This window comes from Onychomys torridus, chromosome X, assembly GCF_903995425.1.
Source record: "Onychomys torridus chromosome X, mOncTor1.1, whole genome shotgun sequence".
Lineage (NCBI taxonomy): Eukaryota > Metazoa > Chordata > Mammalia > Rodentia > Cricetidae > Onychomys > Onychomys torridus.
The window spans coordinates 125,410,534-125,428,647 of record NC_050466.1 but is presented as its reverse complement, the minus strand read 5'-3'; the positions used below and the strand labels follow the sequence as shown (position 1 = coordinate 125,428,647).

At 37.8% G+C, this 18,114-nt stretch overlaps 1 protein-coding gene across 1 annotated transcript in view; it reads left to right on the top strand.

Moving 5' to 3' along the window:
- Positions 1-18,114, top strand: part of Chrdl1 (chordin like 1) — a 120,100-nt gene that overhangs the window by 26,344 nt on the left and 75,642 nt on the right. Inside the window, 2 exon segments of the mRNA XM_036174968.1 lie at positions 3,551-3,663; positions 5,928-6,021. Coding sequence (XP_036030861.1) covers positions 3,551-3,663; positions 5,928-6,021 — 207 coding nt within the window.

Here is an 18,114-nt window from a genome sequence, read left to right as displayed (position 1 = left end):
CAGTTCTTATAATCTTTCTGGTACCTTTTTATAATATTCTCTGAGCTTAGGGTATGGTCACCCCATGGTCAATTGGTTCTCTTCATTTTATCCAGTTGTGGCTTGCTGTGATGTTCTCCATTTTCTGAGAAAAAAAAAAGAAGCTTCTTTTATGAGGGGTAAGAGCTACAATCCTCAGTGGGTATAAGGGTAAATACTTAGAATGTACTTAGTGTATGCTGGTTTAGGAAAGTGGCCATAGTATGTTCCATGGCCTCGCTAGTCATGATTAATTGGCTAGGTTTAGAGTACCAGACATTAATTCCTTCCCATTAAGCAGGCTTAAGTCCAATTAGACAGCTGTTGGTTACTGCCAATATGTATAAGCATCATAACTGGATGGAAATATATTGACTGCTTTTCTCCCTTGGTAGCTTGTAACACTGTGAGCGCTAATCCTTAGGGAGGGGGCTTCTAGGTCAGTTCCAGCTCAGTTTCTCCTGGCTCCTACCTTTTTCTAAAATAAAATATCCTGCTGATACTTTTTTTGAGACAGGGTCTTATTATGTAGCCCTGGCTGACATAGAACTAATTGTGTGAACCAGGCTGGCCTTGAACTGACAGAAATTCACCTGCCTTTGCATGGAATCTATTATTTACTTTGGGGAGAATGAAGGCCTTAGAAAATCTTTATCTTCCAATCTACAAATACTATAAATTTATCTAACCTTTAGGCCTTCATTACTTTTCTTCCAGCACTATTTTAAAGTTCTCTTAGTGCAAACCTTGCATATGTTTTGTTAGCTGTGTGCTTCTGAAGGTTGGTATTTGGAAGGAGCTATTGTAAATATTATATGTACTAATTGTAGTTTCTTTGCCTTCATCTCCTTTTGAGACAGAGTGTCACTTTGTAGGACAGGCTGGAAGTGAACTCACGTCAGTCCTTCTGCCTTGTCTCTCGTATGTGAGGCTTACAGGTTGCCAGACCCAGTCAAACTTCAACTTCTATTTATTATAGAACATGTAAATATGGTTGGTCTTAAATCCTACAGACTTGCTAAATTTTCTTACCATTTATAATATCATTTTAATAGATTGGTGGGCTTTTTATACAAAATAATGTCATCTGTAAATACTTTAAGTTTTGTTTTGAGGTATATAAAACATTTTGGACCTGATTTCCCTGGCTAACATTGGAAAAACAAGCATCATCATATAATCTCAGTCCTAGGGAAAATAATTCAGTCTTTTGCCATGAAGAAATTATAATGTTAGCCACAGTTTTTTGTTTTGTTTTGTTTTTTAATGTCATGTATGAGGTTGAGGAAGTTTTCTTTCCAGTTTGCTAAGAGTTTCAGCTATGGCTGAATGTAGCATTTTGTCAGATTGAGGTTCTATATCTTTTGCAACAATGATCTGCCCCCTCCTTGGTATGTAAACACAACGAATTACATCAATGAACTATGAATGAGGAACTAGCCTTCAATTTCCAACATAAGCCCCCACTTGCTCATAAATTGTTATCCTTTTAACATCTTATTGATTTAATTCATATCAGTGTACCTTGCAAATAGATTGGTATTGTAAGCCATCAGATTCATAACTGGGTAATATTGATGATTCTTTTGTCCTCTGGTAGCATGCATAACACCTTCCAGCACCATGAACACTAGTCATAGGGATGATGCTTAGAGTTGGGCATCAGCTTGATTTTTCTATGTTGGATTACATAAGTGTGTGGTGTCTTCAGCAATAAGGCCTTACTATCAGGTTGTGGTGAGCAACCAGTAGCCTTGGCAACACCCTGTAATGTTTGCAGGGGTCTATAGATTTACTTTGGCTAACAAATCAACAAGGTATAATCTATTCCTGGTGTTTGAGGATTTACTTGTTAGTATAAGATGTCTAGTTGGAGCCTTGTCTCCCAGTATTAGTTGTCCCTTCCCATATTCCATCTTTCAATGTGACCTCCCTTCATCCTCTCCATTTAGACCTCCTAATGTATTCAATTCCCCCATTTATTCCCTTTATAACACTAGTTTATTTTCCCTTCTTTGGAAGATCCCCTTCGTCAACAAGATCCCTTGCTAGCCAGCTCATAACTTCAGTTATTCTAAATAAAATACATACATATATCTAAAGCTTAAATGCTAACTTCCACATACAAGAGAAAATATGCAATGTTGTTTGGGTCTGGGTTGCCTCATTCAGGATGATTGGTTCTAGCTCCATCAATTTAACTGTAAATTTCATAGTTTCATTTTTCTTAAGAGCTAAATAATTGTGCAAATGTACCATATTTTCATTTTGTATTAATCAGGTAATGGACATCTAGGGTGTATCCAATTCATGACTAGTATGAATAGAGACATAATGGTCATGGATGAGCAAATATCTTTGTAGTGAGATGTAGAATCTTTTGGGTATATGCCCAAGAGTGGTATAACTGGATCTTTTGGTGCTTGCTTTTATTTCTTGACCAATGTTTATGGAGTCATGTGATGGATAAATGTTGTTTACTTTTTAACAACTAAGACATGTAAAACATGTCAAGTATTACTGTATGTGCTCAAACATCTTTCAGTGTAATGCAAATTTCAACTATAAAAGTTTTAGGGTCTAAAAAGACAACTTGGTGGTTAGGAACACTTGTTGTTTTTGCAGAGGACCCAGGTTCAGTTCATAGACCCTCCATGGCAGTTCACAAATATCTCTACCCCCAGTCCCAGGAGATTAAATGCTCTCTTCTGGCTTCCATAGGCACTGTCATGTATGTAGTGAACAGACATGCATGTAGGTAAAACACTCATACACATAAAATAAAAACAAACAAATGTGTCTATTTAATACTTATTTTAAAAATTTTAAATGTATTTATTACTTTATGTATATTGGTATTTTCCTGCATGTACGTCTACACAGCACATCTGTGCCTGTTGTCTGCAGAGGCCATCAGGTTGCTTGGATCTGGAGTTATGGGTGGTTGTGAGTTGCTATGTTGGTACTGTGAATTGCATCCAGGTTCTCTGGAAGAATAGGCAGTGTTCTTAACTGATAAGGTGTTTCCAACCCTATACAAATTTGATTCCAACAAAGGAAATTTGAGCAAACTGAAGGTTGTTCATTCTCAAGAAAATCAGTATGTTGAATGGAAACAAAGTGTTCATTATTTTGCCTCTGGAAAAGAAGCCTGACCTTTTATGAAATCAAAATGCCAGTGATATATTTTCTTATCTTGCTATTATAACAGATCATTAAGTGAGATTTTTGAATTCCACTGTCAGATCAACCTGGGTTTGAGTGTCATTTCAGCTACTAACTAGTTATATGTTTCTTGATTTCCTTTTTCATAAGGTAAGACTAATAGTAATATCTAATTTATGAGTTATTGTAAAGATCCAGTAAACAAAATATAGAAAGCACTGAGCCAGAAGTACACAATCTGTGTAAATGCAATGACTTTTCCCTTGATATACATAGTAAAATGGATGAAACTCGTGTTTGTCTTTAGATTTTTGTGACTTGGCCTTTATTTTCTAACAGCTTTGTTCTCCCCCTTCCTCCCTTTTAGATTCGGAGACATATTGTGTGTTTCAAGACAAGAAGTATAGAGTGGGTGAAAAATGGCATCCCTACCTGGAACCCTATGGGCTGGTTTACTGTGTGAACTGTGTCTGCACAGAGGTACAGTGCTTTATGACATAAGATTTCCCACTCCATTCCCTACCACACGGTAACTTTATCAGTACTCATTTTGCCAGGAAGCTTAGGTGATTAAAAGCATAAAAGGTATTAGGAAACACCCCAGGTATGATGGTGCGTGTCTATTATCTCAGCACAGACAAGGTACAGGCAGGAGAATGTAGAATGAACATTCTTGGCTACATAGCAAATTTGACATCTGCTTTAGAGAGAGCCGGGGAAAGGGATGGGGACAAGATTGCAAGGAATATCTCTCCTGCTTTTTTCCTATTAAAGTTTGGTTTGTTTTTCTTAAAATCTCTGAATATTTACTGTAAATAAATTTCTTTAGACTTTTAAACTAATTATATAGAACATAATAGGAGAAACCAGAAGAATCAGATAGTAGAAAAATTAAGCTACCCTCTAGATGACAGTACAAGCAACCCCAATTGTGGCAACAAATAATGTCTCCAGACATGTTTTGTTGCCTTGATGAAAACCACAGCATTAAGCCATTTGGGAAGGAAAGCCTCATCATGATCTTTGAAAACAGAAATCTGAATGCATGTAACTCCTGTCATGTGCCCAGATAGAGCAGGCACAGTCACTCACAGGCATGTTCTTTTTGACATTTGAACAGAACTTCCAGGGTTTCAAAATTATACCATGTATAAGCACTCTTCAGGTGTTACAATAGCAGGTGGTATTCGCGGTTTGTGGGGTCTTACCTTTGAGGTAGACTAACTTTCAGACTAAAGTAAGCCACCTGTGGTACATGGTATGTTGGATAATTTACCTATAACCCCTCTAAGATTCCTTCAGCTTCTCCTTTAAAACAGGACAACAATGCCTGCCTATGGAGCATGCCTGTGGATCCTATCACAGTCTGAGTCAGGAGGATCATGAGTTTGAGTCTACCTGTCTCAAAAAAAAATAAGACATAATGATATTACCTATTTCATATGTTGTAGTAAGGATTAAATTAACTAATTCATCTAAAACTATGAGTAAGAAATGCTAACTGCTACTGTCATCATTATCATTATGGTTATCAGGGCTCTTATTAATCTCTGGAATTTAGAACAGAATTCAGTATACACCATTAAAGATTGAGTTTTCTTCTCAACTAGGAACTATGCTTCCTGATGTGCTTTTGAGCTCACCTCCATAGGCTATTACCTGATTTTGAGGCTTGTGGTGGTGCAGTAAGAGCCTGTCTGCTGTTTCCAAAGGCAATATTACAAAACTTTATTCTAGAAAGTACATGAGGAAAAGAAAGTTGTAGCACAGTGACCCCAGTCTGGATAAAAGAAGCCTGCCTCTTTAAATAGCTAGGGCTTGTATTAAACAGAGCATCTGGGGGCTGATTAACTGCCTGGTATGGCATTATTTTGTCAGATTCTTGACTCAGTACATTAGAGATGGACAGCTAGCCCTTGGGAGCCGAGGCTTTGAAGTCCAAAAGGCAGTGAAAATGTTAACGTGATCCCGATGCCAACAGCTCACACACTTTCTCTGTGCACTTCACCACCCTTTACCCTGTAACAACCTGACAGATGCAAGTCATCCTTCCTTCAGATGAATTATGGATGGGAAATGTAAATGTAAAATGTATTTCCAAAGCTTGCTTTGTTCTGGCAATAACTGAGAGCTGTCAGAGTTGGGATTCTGTATCTCTAAGTCATACAGGGACCGGGTTGCCTCATCCAAACATACTAGCTGATCAGCTCAATTTCTAGTTTTAGCTTATTCTCAGCAACAAATGCTGGCTGAAAAGGGAAATGAGGAGAGGAGTCATGTCAGTTCTGTAGAGTGCAAGGATTTGCAGGCTAGGGATGTCTCTGCACACAGGGCTTGGGAGCAGCCCTCAAGGGACTGATTTCTCACCACCCTTTCTCTTCCATGGCATCAGGCAGGTGGTTATGAAATCAGAGTAGGATCTTGGAAAAGCCATGCAGCTAGAACTATCACAGAGCCAGGCTAGAGGAAGCCTCCCATTAAATATGGGAGGCTTTGAAAACTGGGACTGTGTTGAACCCAGTCTCAAAAAAAAGTATGCTGATATGCTTCCAATCAACCCAGCAGAGGTGCTAAGAGTGGGAAAAATAATTTGTTTTAAAAGAAGGATGATTGCATTCACATTCTTGTGAATGCATTATTCACTGTCTGGGTGAGTCCCTGCATGACTGTTTCCCAAACTGGCAGAATCCCAGTGACCTTTGAAAGACATTTTTCTCTCTCTTTTTCTGCCTTCTATCTTTCAGAATGGGAATGTGCTTTGCAGCCGAGTCAGATGTCCAAATCTTCATTGCCTCTCACCCGTGCATATTCCTCATCTGTGTTGCCCCCGTTGCCCAGGTAATACAATTTGCCTCTATTTCTCCAGGCTGTGTGTCTCTGTTTTCCCTCTTCACCTAACTCAACTAATCTTCCTAAACTCCCCCAGAAGGGAAACTTCCAGTCAGAAATAACAATAGAACACTTTTAGACAACTTAAGCTGGCCCCTTAAATACACTTTATAGCCCAAACGGGACATATTCTGAGTTCTAATATGTTATTGGGTACCCAGTAACAGATTTTCATTAGGCTTTCAATCATTTGCAAGGGAATAAAAAGGGAAAAAGGAATTATAGCTATAAACAGCCTCTTCCTGCCACTGGCAGTGGGTAACAGGGGGGTTGTATCATTGTGGCACGTGTCCTATACAATTAGTGCTGGAATTGCATCCAAGCATAGCTTCAAAATGATGAGGAGCTGTTCATAAATCAAAGGAACTGAACCAGCAAGGTTTATGGCAGTATAAAGCTGCCTGCCTGCTGAACAGTCACCTCCTCCATACTATACAGTTATTAGGTACACACTGTTAAGAGCAAGTCTGGGGAGAGCCAGCTAGAGACTTTTTCACAAGGTTGATAGGAATCTACTTTCACAGTGTATGGTTAAAGTAGTTTTCTGAGGTATATGCCCCCTCAATTACACTATATCCTGAAACAACTGGGACCTGATTCCTACACCAAAGGCCTGGAACCATGGAGAAATTCAGAGAATGCCTTCCAGCCTAATGACATTCCAAGGGAAAGTTATCTGACAGTTTTGAGATCTGTGAAGTCGAGACCTTTCTATCTTCTAGGTATATTCATTATGTTGTAGAACAGAATAGTTGAGATGAAGGTTCCAGAGTGGACTTTAAGGAGTCAGAGAACTCTTCAAAATTAATTGAAGGTTTTCAATTTACTGTGTACTGCTTTACTGATATTACATTTTAAAGTATACTTTTCTGTCTTAGTAAATACAGTCCAACAAACATAGGCATTTCTTTTCCCAGGTGACAAAATATCACATGCAAATTTATTATTCTTTGAATGTCGGTGATGATAGTACATGCTTCAAGACACAGGGAACTGACCAATCTGAAAGTTACTTTTCAGAGTAAATTCCTACATGAGCTTATTGGTTTTTTGAATGTGTTCATTTGCTTCTGCTTAAACTGGATTACAGGGTACAGTATGCAAGAGGCTCTGGCAAATGAGAGAGCAGTATTTCTCATTAAATGGCTACTCTGGAGATCTTATCTTTAGTCTGCCAAATAGCCTACTAAATCACTGTGAAAATCTCTCCATGAAGTGGCCTAATGTAACAGGAACTTATATAAACCACAGCTTCTTTAATTGTGGATCATTGGTAGAAAAAAATTATTGACCAAAAATGGAATGTAGAGGCTAGCAGTTATTGTAAGAGAAATGTAAAAGTGTTGAGAGAATTGAGATTGTAAATCCCAGAGGGAAAAGGTGAAATAAAATTATTTGAAATGCACAGAAACAAGCTTTGTTTTTCCTTTCCTTGCTCTCGCAGTTTGCTTCTGAGAAAGTTAATTTTTCTTCTTCATTGTGCAAGCTCTTTCTGTGAGTAGTTGTGTCAAAGTTCTCTAATCCTTAAATTAGGAATGTCTGATGTTGTCATTCTTGAATGATAGTTTGACTGGGTATAAAATTTTAGGTACATGCCCATTTTCCTTCAGCACTTGGAAGTTATTTCTAAATGGCTTCCTGTATTCTTTTGTTTATGGATAAAAAATGGACTATTTGATTTGTTTTAGGGCCTTTTATTTCCTTCTTCTAGAAAGATTTTCTCTTTTACTTTGGTGAACATACTAAAATGTTTTTACATATAACTTAGGTTTCGTTAGTCTGTTTGGTATGTTTTTTTTTTTTGGTATTCTGTTTTGTTTTTTGAGACAGGATCTCTCTACATAACCCTGGCTGTCCTGCAACTCACTATGTAGATCAACCTAGCCTCAAACTGGTAGAGATCCACCTGCCTCTCCCTCCTAAGTACTGGGATTAAAGATGTGCACCAGCATGGCCAGTGGTATGATAGTTTTTCAGTCTAAGTACTTAGAAGTCTATTTGTCAATTATCATTATATAAAAATAATAATAATAATTTCCCCTAAAATAATGGTCACCCTTCCTAATGCTGTGACTCTTCAATACAGTTTCTCATTTTGTGGCGATCCACAACCATAAAATTATTTAATTGATATTTCCTAACTGTAATTGTGCTACTGTTATGAATTAAAATGTAAATATCTGACATGCAGGATATCTGATATGTGACCCTTGTGGGGGTCTCGACCCAAATCTTGAGAAACACTGCACCCCTTCTCTCCCTCCCTCTCTCCCTCCCTCCTTCCCTCAATTTATATTTTGAGACAAGATTCCTTGTATATCACACAGGTACACTAGTCCTCCTGCCTCAGCCTTTCCAGTACTATAAAAGTGTCTTTCATGTATATTTTTCACCTCATTTAATTTGTCCTTTCTGTATCCTGATGTCCCCTTTGCATCTTTTATTTCTCATATATCCCACAGTGATACTTCATCAATTCCGTCCTCTAGTTTATAAATTCCTTTCAGATGTACTATTTAGACAATCTGTTAGATTTTGTTTATTTATCTTATCTTCAATAACTATATTTTCTTCCAAGTTTTCAAATTGTATTTTTAAAATATTAGCATGTTGTTTTGTAATCCTGTTATAACTTCTTGGAATTTATTCTCTTTTTGTTTTGTTGTTTTAAGTTTCTGAAATTTTCTTATGCTACAATCTAGGTTGAAATATTTATGTTCTTTTCAGATGTAAATTCTGACTTTTTGCAGTTTCTTGATAGCTTGTCTTAGTTCTGATTTTTTCTTTTTCTAACTATTATTTAAAAGCTTATTCTCTATGAAATTTTTATCTAGAATGAGCCTTTTAATCCTTCACCCATGGTGATTTCAGGCCTTTGACACATTTAGCTCTAACCTAGGAGTTTGGTTCCTCCTGCCTTGATACTTTGTTTCTACTTTTGCTTTAATGTGGGGTACTATTCCTTCATAATGTTCTTGAAGTAGGACCTCAACTATAACTGCCAACTTTTAATAATCACTGTGTTTTGGGGAACAACAGTGTAGGCAGAATTATGTTGGAGCCTTTTTAGGTGTGAAACATGTGACCTTGGTTCCAAGCCATGTTAGTCACATTTATTTTAAGCAGGCAAAGCAAGATGATTTATTTTTCTTTATTCTTTTTTATTATTAAGAAATGTTCTATTCATTTTACATACCAACCACAGATCCCCCTCTCCTCCATCATCCTGCCCTCCAGCCATTCCCCCAACTCAACCCCAATTCCCACCTCCTCCAAGGCAAGCCCTCCCATGGGGAATCAGCAGAGCCTAGTATATTCAGTTGAGGAAGATCCAAGCCCCTCCCCCTGCACCAAGGCAGTGCAAGGTGTCCCACCATAGGCAGTAGGCTCCAAAAATCCAACTCATGCACCAGGGATGGATTCTGATCCTACTGCCAGGGGAGCCTTAAGCAGGTCAAGCTAAACAACTGTCTTGCCTATACAGAGGGCTTTGTCCAGTCCCATGGAGGCTCCACAGCTATTGGTCCACAGTTCATGAGTTCCCACTAGTTTGCTTTGGTTGTCTCTGTAGATTTCTCCATAATGATCTTTATGTTCTTGCTCATATAATCCCTCTTCCATCTTTTCCACTGGACTCCTGGTGTTCAGCCCAGTGTTTGGCTGTGGATCTCTGCATCTGCTTTATCAGTTACTGGAGAAAGGCTCTATGATGACAGTTAGGGTATTCAGTAATCTGATTACCTGGGTAGGCCACTTCATGCACTCTCTCCACTATTGCTAGTAGTCCAAGCTAGGGTCATCCTTGAGGATTCCTGGGAACTTCCCTAGCATCCAATTTCTCTATATCCCCATGATGTCTCCCTCTATCATGCTATCTCTTTCATTGCTCTCCCACTCCATCTCTGTTCCAGCTCAACCATCCCATTCCCTTATGTTGTCATCCTTCATCCCCTACTCTCCATTGCCCACCCCTCATCCCTAATTTACTCATGTAGATCCCATCTATTTCCCCTGCCCAGGGCAGTCCATGTGTCCCTTTTTGAGTCCTCCTTGTTAGTTAGCTTCTCTGGACCTGTGGGTTGTAGTCTGATTATTCTTTTCTTTACATCTGGCATCAATTTATGAGTGAGTACATATCATGTTTGTCCTTCTGAGTCTGGATTACCTCACTCAGGATGATATTTTCTAGTTTCATCCATTTGCCTGCAAATTTCATGATGTCATTGTTTTTCACTGTTGAGTAGTACTCTATTGTGTATATGTACCACATTTTCTTTATCCATTCTTTGATTGAGATGCATCTAGGTTGTTTCCAGGTTCTGGATATTATGAATAATGATGCTATGAAAATAGTGGAGCATTTGTCCTTGTGCTGTGATTGAGTATTCCTTGGGTATATGCTCAAGAGTGCTACAGCTGGGTCTTGAGGAAGATTGATTCCTAGTTTTTTGAGAAACCGCCATACTGATTTCTAAAGTGTCTGTATAAGCTTGCATTCCCACTAACAGTGGAGGAGAGTTCTCCTTGTTCTACATCCTCTCTAACATAAACTGTCCTCAGTGTTTTTGATCTTAGCCATTCTGACAGGTGTAAGATTATGTCTCAGAGTCATTTTGATTTGCATTTCCCTGATGACTAAGGATGTTGAGCAGTTCCTTAATTGTCTTTCAGCCATTTGAGATTCTTCTGTTGAGAACTCTCTGCTTAGCTCTGTAGCCCATTTTTTAATTGGATTGTTCATTATTTTGATGTCTAGTTTCTTGAATTCTTTATATATTTTGGAGATAAGACCTCTGTCAGATGTGGAGTTGGTGAAAGTCTTTTCCCATTCTGTAGGCTGTCATTTTGTCTTATTGACTGTGTCCTTTGACTTACAGAAGCTTCTCAGTTTCAGGAGGCCCCATTTATTAATTATTGCTCTCAGTGTCTCAGTCACATTTTTATTGTTATGACAGTAAATGTGAGAAAACCCAAATTAACTGAAGAGAAAAGGGTTACTTTGACTCACCTTTTCAGAGGTTTCAGTCCAGTGATATTTGACTGTGTTGCTTTTGGAATTGTGAAGAATTGCACGATGGAAAGCATTTAGTGAAAGAAATGGCTTATGCAGCATCAGACAGGCAATCAGGCAGGAAGAAAGAGGAGAAAGAGAGATCAGGGTTTCAATATTTCTTTAAAGGAGATGCTCACTTAACCAAGATCTAACTTATTTCCACTGGGCCCACATTCTAAATGGTCTTCTCCATCCTAGTAGTGCAACGTATTGTTACCTAAGCCTTCAACATTAGGCTTTTCAGGGACAGTAAAGATCCAAACCATAATACCAGCATCACAGAGAAGCCATGTGCAGACTATAATTCCACCTTAGCTGTGTATCCCCACCTATCTGTATAATGTCTCAGGTGCCAGCTGATTTGGCACTCAATCATTATCATCTGATTCCACAAAATATTCACTTTATTTCTGTTTCTTTCCTTTCAATTTTTCATTCATTTTTTTAGCTTCATATCAACATAGTTATTCATTTGGAAAAGAACCAAGAGATTTTTCATGTGTTCTCTTTGTCATACTGAACCAGAGTGCAAGCAGTTACCTTTTTCTTTCTATTAAGATTTAAAAAAAAAAAAAGCAAATGGCTTAAACCATAGTGGACAGGAGGGGCTTTGATAAAAGGAAGAATTTTGCTATGCAGTTTTTTTAATCTCAGTTCTACTAGATGGAGGTTTTTAGTCTCCTTACTGAATATTTCTAGAAATAAACAGTACCCACTCATGTGAGATAGCCTGTTATAATCCTGTTTGGAGACAGGACAGTAAATTTGATAGCACCTCTATACTCTTTCCACTCCAGTGTCTATTAGGCATGAAGAAACTCATACCTTAAGGGCCACAGAACATTTTGGTCAAAGAAAAGGCACTGCAGTTAGAACCATCATATGACCCAGCATTTACATCCTGTAATAGAGGTATATACACATTCATGTTCATTGTTGCTCTCCTCACAATATCTAGAAAATGGAATCAGCATAGACATTCACCTGCAGATGAAAGGATAATGAAAATGTAGTACATACCTATAATGGAATTTTATTCAGCCATAAAGGAAAACAAAATTATAGAGTACACAGGATACACAGAAAACTAGAAATCATCCTATGAACAGGGGAAAGAAGCTTTTAGGGAGAGCAGTGTAGAGGGCAATACAGCATGTGTGATATGAAAAGAGAATGGGAAATACTAGTGAGGACATAGGATGCCAACAGGGAGGGAAAACAAAAAGATAGTGGAGAGAAGTAAGAAGGATGTGGTCCAACCAAAACCATGTGTGGAAATGACACAAGGAAAACTCTTACTTTGTATGCTAATTTTAAAAAGAAAATTCTATAAAAATGCGTATTTATCTAGAGAGAGAAAGACAGGAGAGAGAGAGAATGAGATTGAACAAGTTACCTAGAGTGAAACCTTATAAGCACTATATCTAAAACAGTGATTTTCCATAATGGACAACAAACAGCACTGTGGCAAGGAAAGATTCATGTAGGTAATGACAAGCTTACAGAAGTGTCATGCTTAGAAAAGATAGAGGGAATATGTATTCCCACTTGTTTCTTTGTTTTCATACCTATCTTTGTAAACCCTTTACCCTCAAATTTCCCAAGGGTCTTACCTATGTTTCAAGCTATGTCCTGCAGCTCCTGCAAAGTATAGAAATCTGAGTATGCAGACTTCTTTTCCAGAAATGCTAGCAAAAAATATACACTGGTTGCCATGAAGAGCAAATGAAGGGTGTTATCTGAAGAAGCAGTGCTACATAACAGCTGGAACATTCTTCCAAGGAAAGTCTAAACTGCCAGGAATTATGGATGGTCCCTAAGCAGGAATGTATGTGGTTCTTGAGAAGTGTATAGCAGTGAAATACTAAGGTAAAGAAGTAGTAGAGAAAGAATAGGAAAATAATGAAATTTCTTTCCCCTTGCTTTTATATATAATTTTGCCACCCAGAGAAGAATTTCCTACTGACCAAGACCCTAAACCTTTTATCTAAGATTATTAATGTTTATTCCATGAGAGTTTGCTGCTCAGAATTAATAAATTTGTGTTCTGCTGGAGGAGTTCCAGTATTCCTAGGTTATTAAAGGGCTGTTTTAAAATGGCCAGAAGAGCTGATTTGATCTGGTTACCAGTGGCCTAATCCACAATGTTTTCTTTCTGCTAGGTGTGAAGACATTTGGCTCTTTGACATGAATTTATTAGTGATAGGTACATAGTGGTTTTGCCTCCCTCATCCCAGTCTTTTTCATTCCTGGTGGGATAAGAAAATATCTTTCCCAGTGATGCACTGTATTCTCATAAGGGGAAGACTATAAACACTATATCATTTCTCTTTTACCTGAGTTGGGAGTAAGCTTGCAAATATGGACATTTCTGCTCTTTGGTAATAGGTGAATTTCTGAAAGCACTCACTTTCTGCCAAATTATGCATTGAAAAATGACAGGGCTTTCAAGAAAAATAACAGGATTGGCGAAAACAACTAATGACTTATGAAATCTACAACTGGAATACTAACAAAACAGTACACTAATGAAATTCTAGTGGAGCTTAAGGGGCTTCTTACATTTGCAATAAAGGAATATTAAAAAAATTGGGCCTTCATCTTTTAAAGTAGTTACAATGTCTTACATTGACAATAAGGAAGGTCTGAGGCTGTGTAGTTGGATGAATCTTTCCTACCCACTGGTACTCAAATTACCAGTCAGAGGCTTAATATTAATTACAAACTGGTCTATGGCTCAGGCCTTTTGCTAGATAGCTATTTCATCTTAAATTAACCCATATCTATTAACATATGTATTGCCATGTGACTGTGCTGTTACCGGTCTGCTGGCATCTTATTGCTCCTTGAGCAGTAGGCTGGCATCTCCCTCTCACTCTACCTTCTTCCTCACCATCTTCCATTTGAATGTACTGCCTAACCTTATTCTGCCTTGTCATTGGCCAAATAGCTTTATTATCAACCAATGAAAACAACACATATTCACAGCATACAGAAAGATATACCACAGTACTTCCTCTTTTCTGTCTAATAAAAAGGAGGGTTTTAACTTTAACATAGTAAAATTATATAAGAAAACAGCTTTCAAACAAGAATTACAGTTATAATATCTAGTCTATTTGTATTTGGCAAAATTAAAGAAAATATTCCATCATATTGTTAGTCTAAAGTTTTATATCTAATTTATCTTTTAAGATGACTGAGGAGAACTATAACTATAACTATCCAAATCCATCAAAGACCCCAGAAGGATATAATATTACCTAGGCAAACAGGAAGTTCATTGAAAGCAACTTCCAAAATTCTAGAAATGACAAAGACATCTGGCTGCCTGAACAGTCACCCGAAGTTCCTCTGTAACTTTGGGGCATCTATCTTCAGTATAGATCTAGAGTCTCTGGCATACTTTTCAGTGAAGCAGAAAATTTGAAGGACTGTTCTGCCTGTTGGCAAAGTTCATCAGTCAGTATTTCTGTGACCTGCAGAATGTCCGGCAGTTTCTTTTGTGAAGTAGGAACCTGAAGAACTATCTCATCTCATTTGGGCATAGTTCAGTGCTCACCTTCCTATGGGTCCTGCATGTCCACTTTATCAAGCAGTCTATGCAAGAGCAGTTTCTTGCCCAAATGGCTAGCCTTTTCCACATTGTAAGCAAACTCCATAACGAGTTTCTTCAGTGTCCATCATCCTCTTTGAAGTAATTGATGCTGCCAGGAGCAGATGTGTCTCACTGTTCAGAAAAGTCTAAGTTCTTTTTTTTGTTTTTGTTTTTGTTTTTGTTTTGAGACAGGGTTTCTCTGTGTAGCTTTAGAGCCTGTCCTAGAAATTGCTCTGTAAACCAGGCTGGCCTCAAACACACAGAGATCCTCCTGGCTCTGCCTCCTGAGTGTTGGGATTAAAGGTGTGCACCACCACTACCCGGCAAGTCTAAGTGCTTAAAACATTTTAAATGCCATATTCTGTATGTCTTTGAAGGGTCCTTGGCTCCATTCTAGAATCTCTTCTTAAGCTCTCTCAGGGTTTAGATGGAAACTCTTGCCAACACATCTGGGCACGAATTGTAGTGGGACGAATCTTTCCCGCTCACCAGTACCCAAATAACCAGTCAGAGCCTTAATATTAATTAAAAACTGTTTGATCTATGGCTCAAGCTTCTTGCTAAATAGCTCTTTGATCTTAAATTAACCCATTTCTATTCATCTGTGTATTGCCACAGCCATATGGGTCTGTTGGCATGTTGCTCCTTGGGTGCCAAGGTGGTGTCTCCCTCTCATTCCATGCTTCTTCAGCTCTATTATCAGTTTGAATGTACCACCTAACCTTATGGCCTTACCATTGACTGAACAAGTTTATTTATCAACAAATGGGAGCAACACATATTCACAGGTACAGAAAGATATCCTACAGCAAGTGATGAGTCATAGACAAGATAAAAACCCACATATTTATAAGTACTTAAAAAAAAGAATGTGTCCCCAAATCTGACCCAAGAAGAACGTAGGGTGATTGGGAATAAGATGGGGTATTACAGCTCTTCATTGCTTGGTGAGTGCAACTGAGTCAGTGTACTTGGCATTTGATTATTGTCACTTGGTAATGCAAAATCATATGTACAAATAAAGGCAATTTCTCCTTTGTACTAGCCTTTCACTCCTATGCAACATATAAACACACAGATTTGCATTTTATAAATCCATTTTCTAGCAGAAATAAACTACATGATATGAGTAGATATATCCTCTTTGGCCTTTGACAGTATAGAGGAAGTGGTAACAACCACCTGACTACTATGAATCTGTCTTTTTGTGCTTCAATATTAACTACACACATTTTTTTCCTTTTTGCTCCCATCTCATATGTTTAATCAAATGGCTGTGTCTTTGATTTCCAGTGTTAATAGTAATGAAATATTTTTTTCCACTCCTTTTAGGTTTTTTCTTTTCTTTCTTTTTTACAATAATTCAAGGGAGAGATTTATTATTTTTGTTCTAGTAAAATTTACATAACATAAAATTTATCATTTAAAAATACACAAGTCAGTAATATTAATTAAGAACATTTACAATATTGGACAAGAATCACAACTAGTTGAGTTACTGAAATTTTTACCACCCTTAAAAGAAACCCTAAACATATTGTATAGGTAGTTCTCATTCCCCTTACCCTCAGCTCCTATGGAGAACTAATCTACATTATGAATCTGTGGATTTGACTATTCTGGAGTTCTCAGTAATGAATTAATTCAGTAGGTGGAGTTTGGCTTGTGGCTTCTTTCACTTAGCCTTGAAAAAATGTTTTCAAAGTTTTCATCCATGTTATAGCATGTACCAATGTTTCATTCCTTTTTATGGATGAGTAATAGCCATAGTATGGTCATGACACTTGTTTAGTCACTGATCTTTTGCTATGAAGAGACAGCATAACCAAGGCAACTCTAAAAGAAAGCATTTAATTAGGAACTTGCTTACAGTTTCAGAAGATTTAGTCTATTATCATCACGGCAGCAAGCATGGTGGCACACATAGGAGCAGTAACTGAAAGCTACATCCTGATCTACAAACAGAGGGATATGGCAGGAAGAAAGAGAGACAAAGAGACTCTGGCCTGGTTTGGCCTTTTGAAACCTCAAAGTCCACCCCAGCAACATACCTCCTCCAACAAGGACACACATACTAATCTTTCCAAACACTTCACCAACTAGGGACTAAGCATTCAAATCTATGAGCCTATGAAGGCCATTATGATTCAAACCATCACAACACTTGTGTTAGTCAGTTCATCAGTTTGTGTTCATTTTGACTGATTCCACTATTTGTTGTGAACTATGCTGCTGCTAATATTTGGCTACAAGATTTTGTGTGGCAGGTATTTTTAGTTATTCTGGGTAGATAACTAGGAGTGGAATTTCTAGATCATTTCTAAATCCTTCCAGAATCTCTTTCAAATTTTCATGCTGTTTTGTATTTTTTATTTTGTTTATTTTAATAATGTTGTGCATGGTATGTGTTCTTGTATGTATGAGTGTTTGCATGTGTGAGGGAGTATGTGTACACATAAAGGCCCAAGGTTGAAGTTGAATGACTTCATTGATCACTCTCATTTGTCTGTCTGTCTCTGTCTCTGTCTGTCTGTCTCTGTCTGTCTCTGTCTCTCTCTCTCTCTCTCTCTCTCTCTCTCTCTCTCTCTCTCTCTCTCCTGCTTCATTATTCTTGTCATTTCCTGCTTCATTAATCTTGTCATTACCTACTTCTGTTCATCATTCCTTTCTAACTTCCTGTGCTATTTTTTTGGGGGGATTCTGTATTCACCTACCTTTTGTATTTTATTTAAAAATTTGATGACCTTTAAACAGCCAGTTAATTTTTATCCTTTTTCTCTAGTAGGTAACTACTGTAGTTATGGTATGAAACATGATCAATCCAGGGAAATTTTTTTCCTTCTTTCTTTTTCAGATTGTATTGTATTTTAATTACATAATTTCTTCCTTCCATTTCTGCATTCCAAACCCTCCCATATACTGCTCCCCACTCTCCTTCAAATTTATAGCCTCTCTTTTCTTCAGTTGGCATGCATATATATTTGTATTTACATATGTATTCCCAAATATAACCTGTTAAGTCCATACAATGTCACTTGCATTTTTACAAGGCTGACCATTTGATACTGGAAAATTAACTGGTATGCTCCTTCCTTGGGGTGGAGTCATCTCTCTCTCTCTCCCAGCTTTATTCAGTTGCCTATAGTTCTTTGTGTAACTTGAGGATTTGTAGACTTTTCCCCTGTGTAGTTTGGCATGTTCATTGGTGTCCTCCTTATTAAAATGAAGTGAGGCAGTCATGTTGGTGAGACTCTATGGTTGTAGCTTCTGCAGGCTAGCATGTAGTAAGAAGGGGGGTTGATAAAGCAGAAGGGAGATAGGAAAGGGTACAGTAGTATAACCAGAATGCATTTGGTATACATCTGCTAAATTGTCAAGTAATAAATTTATT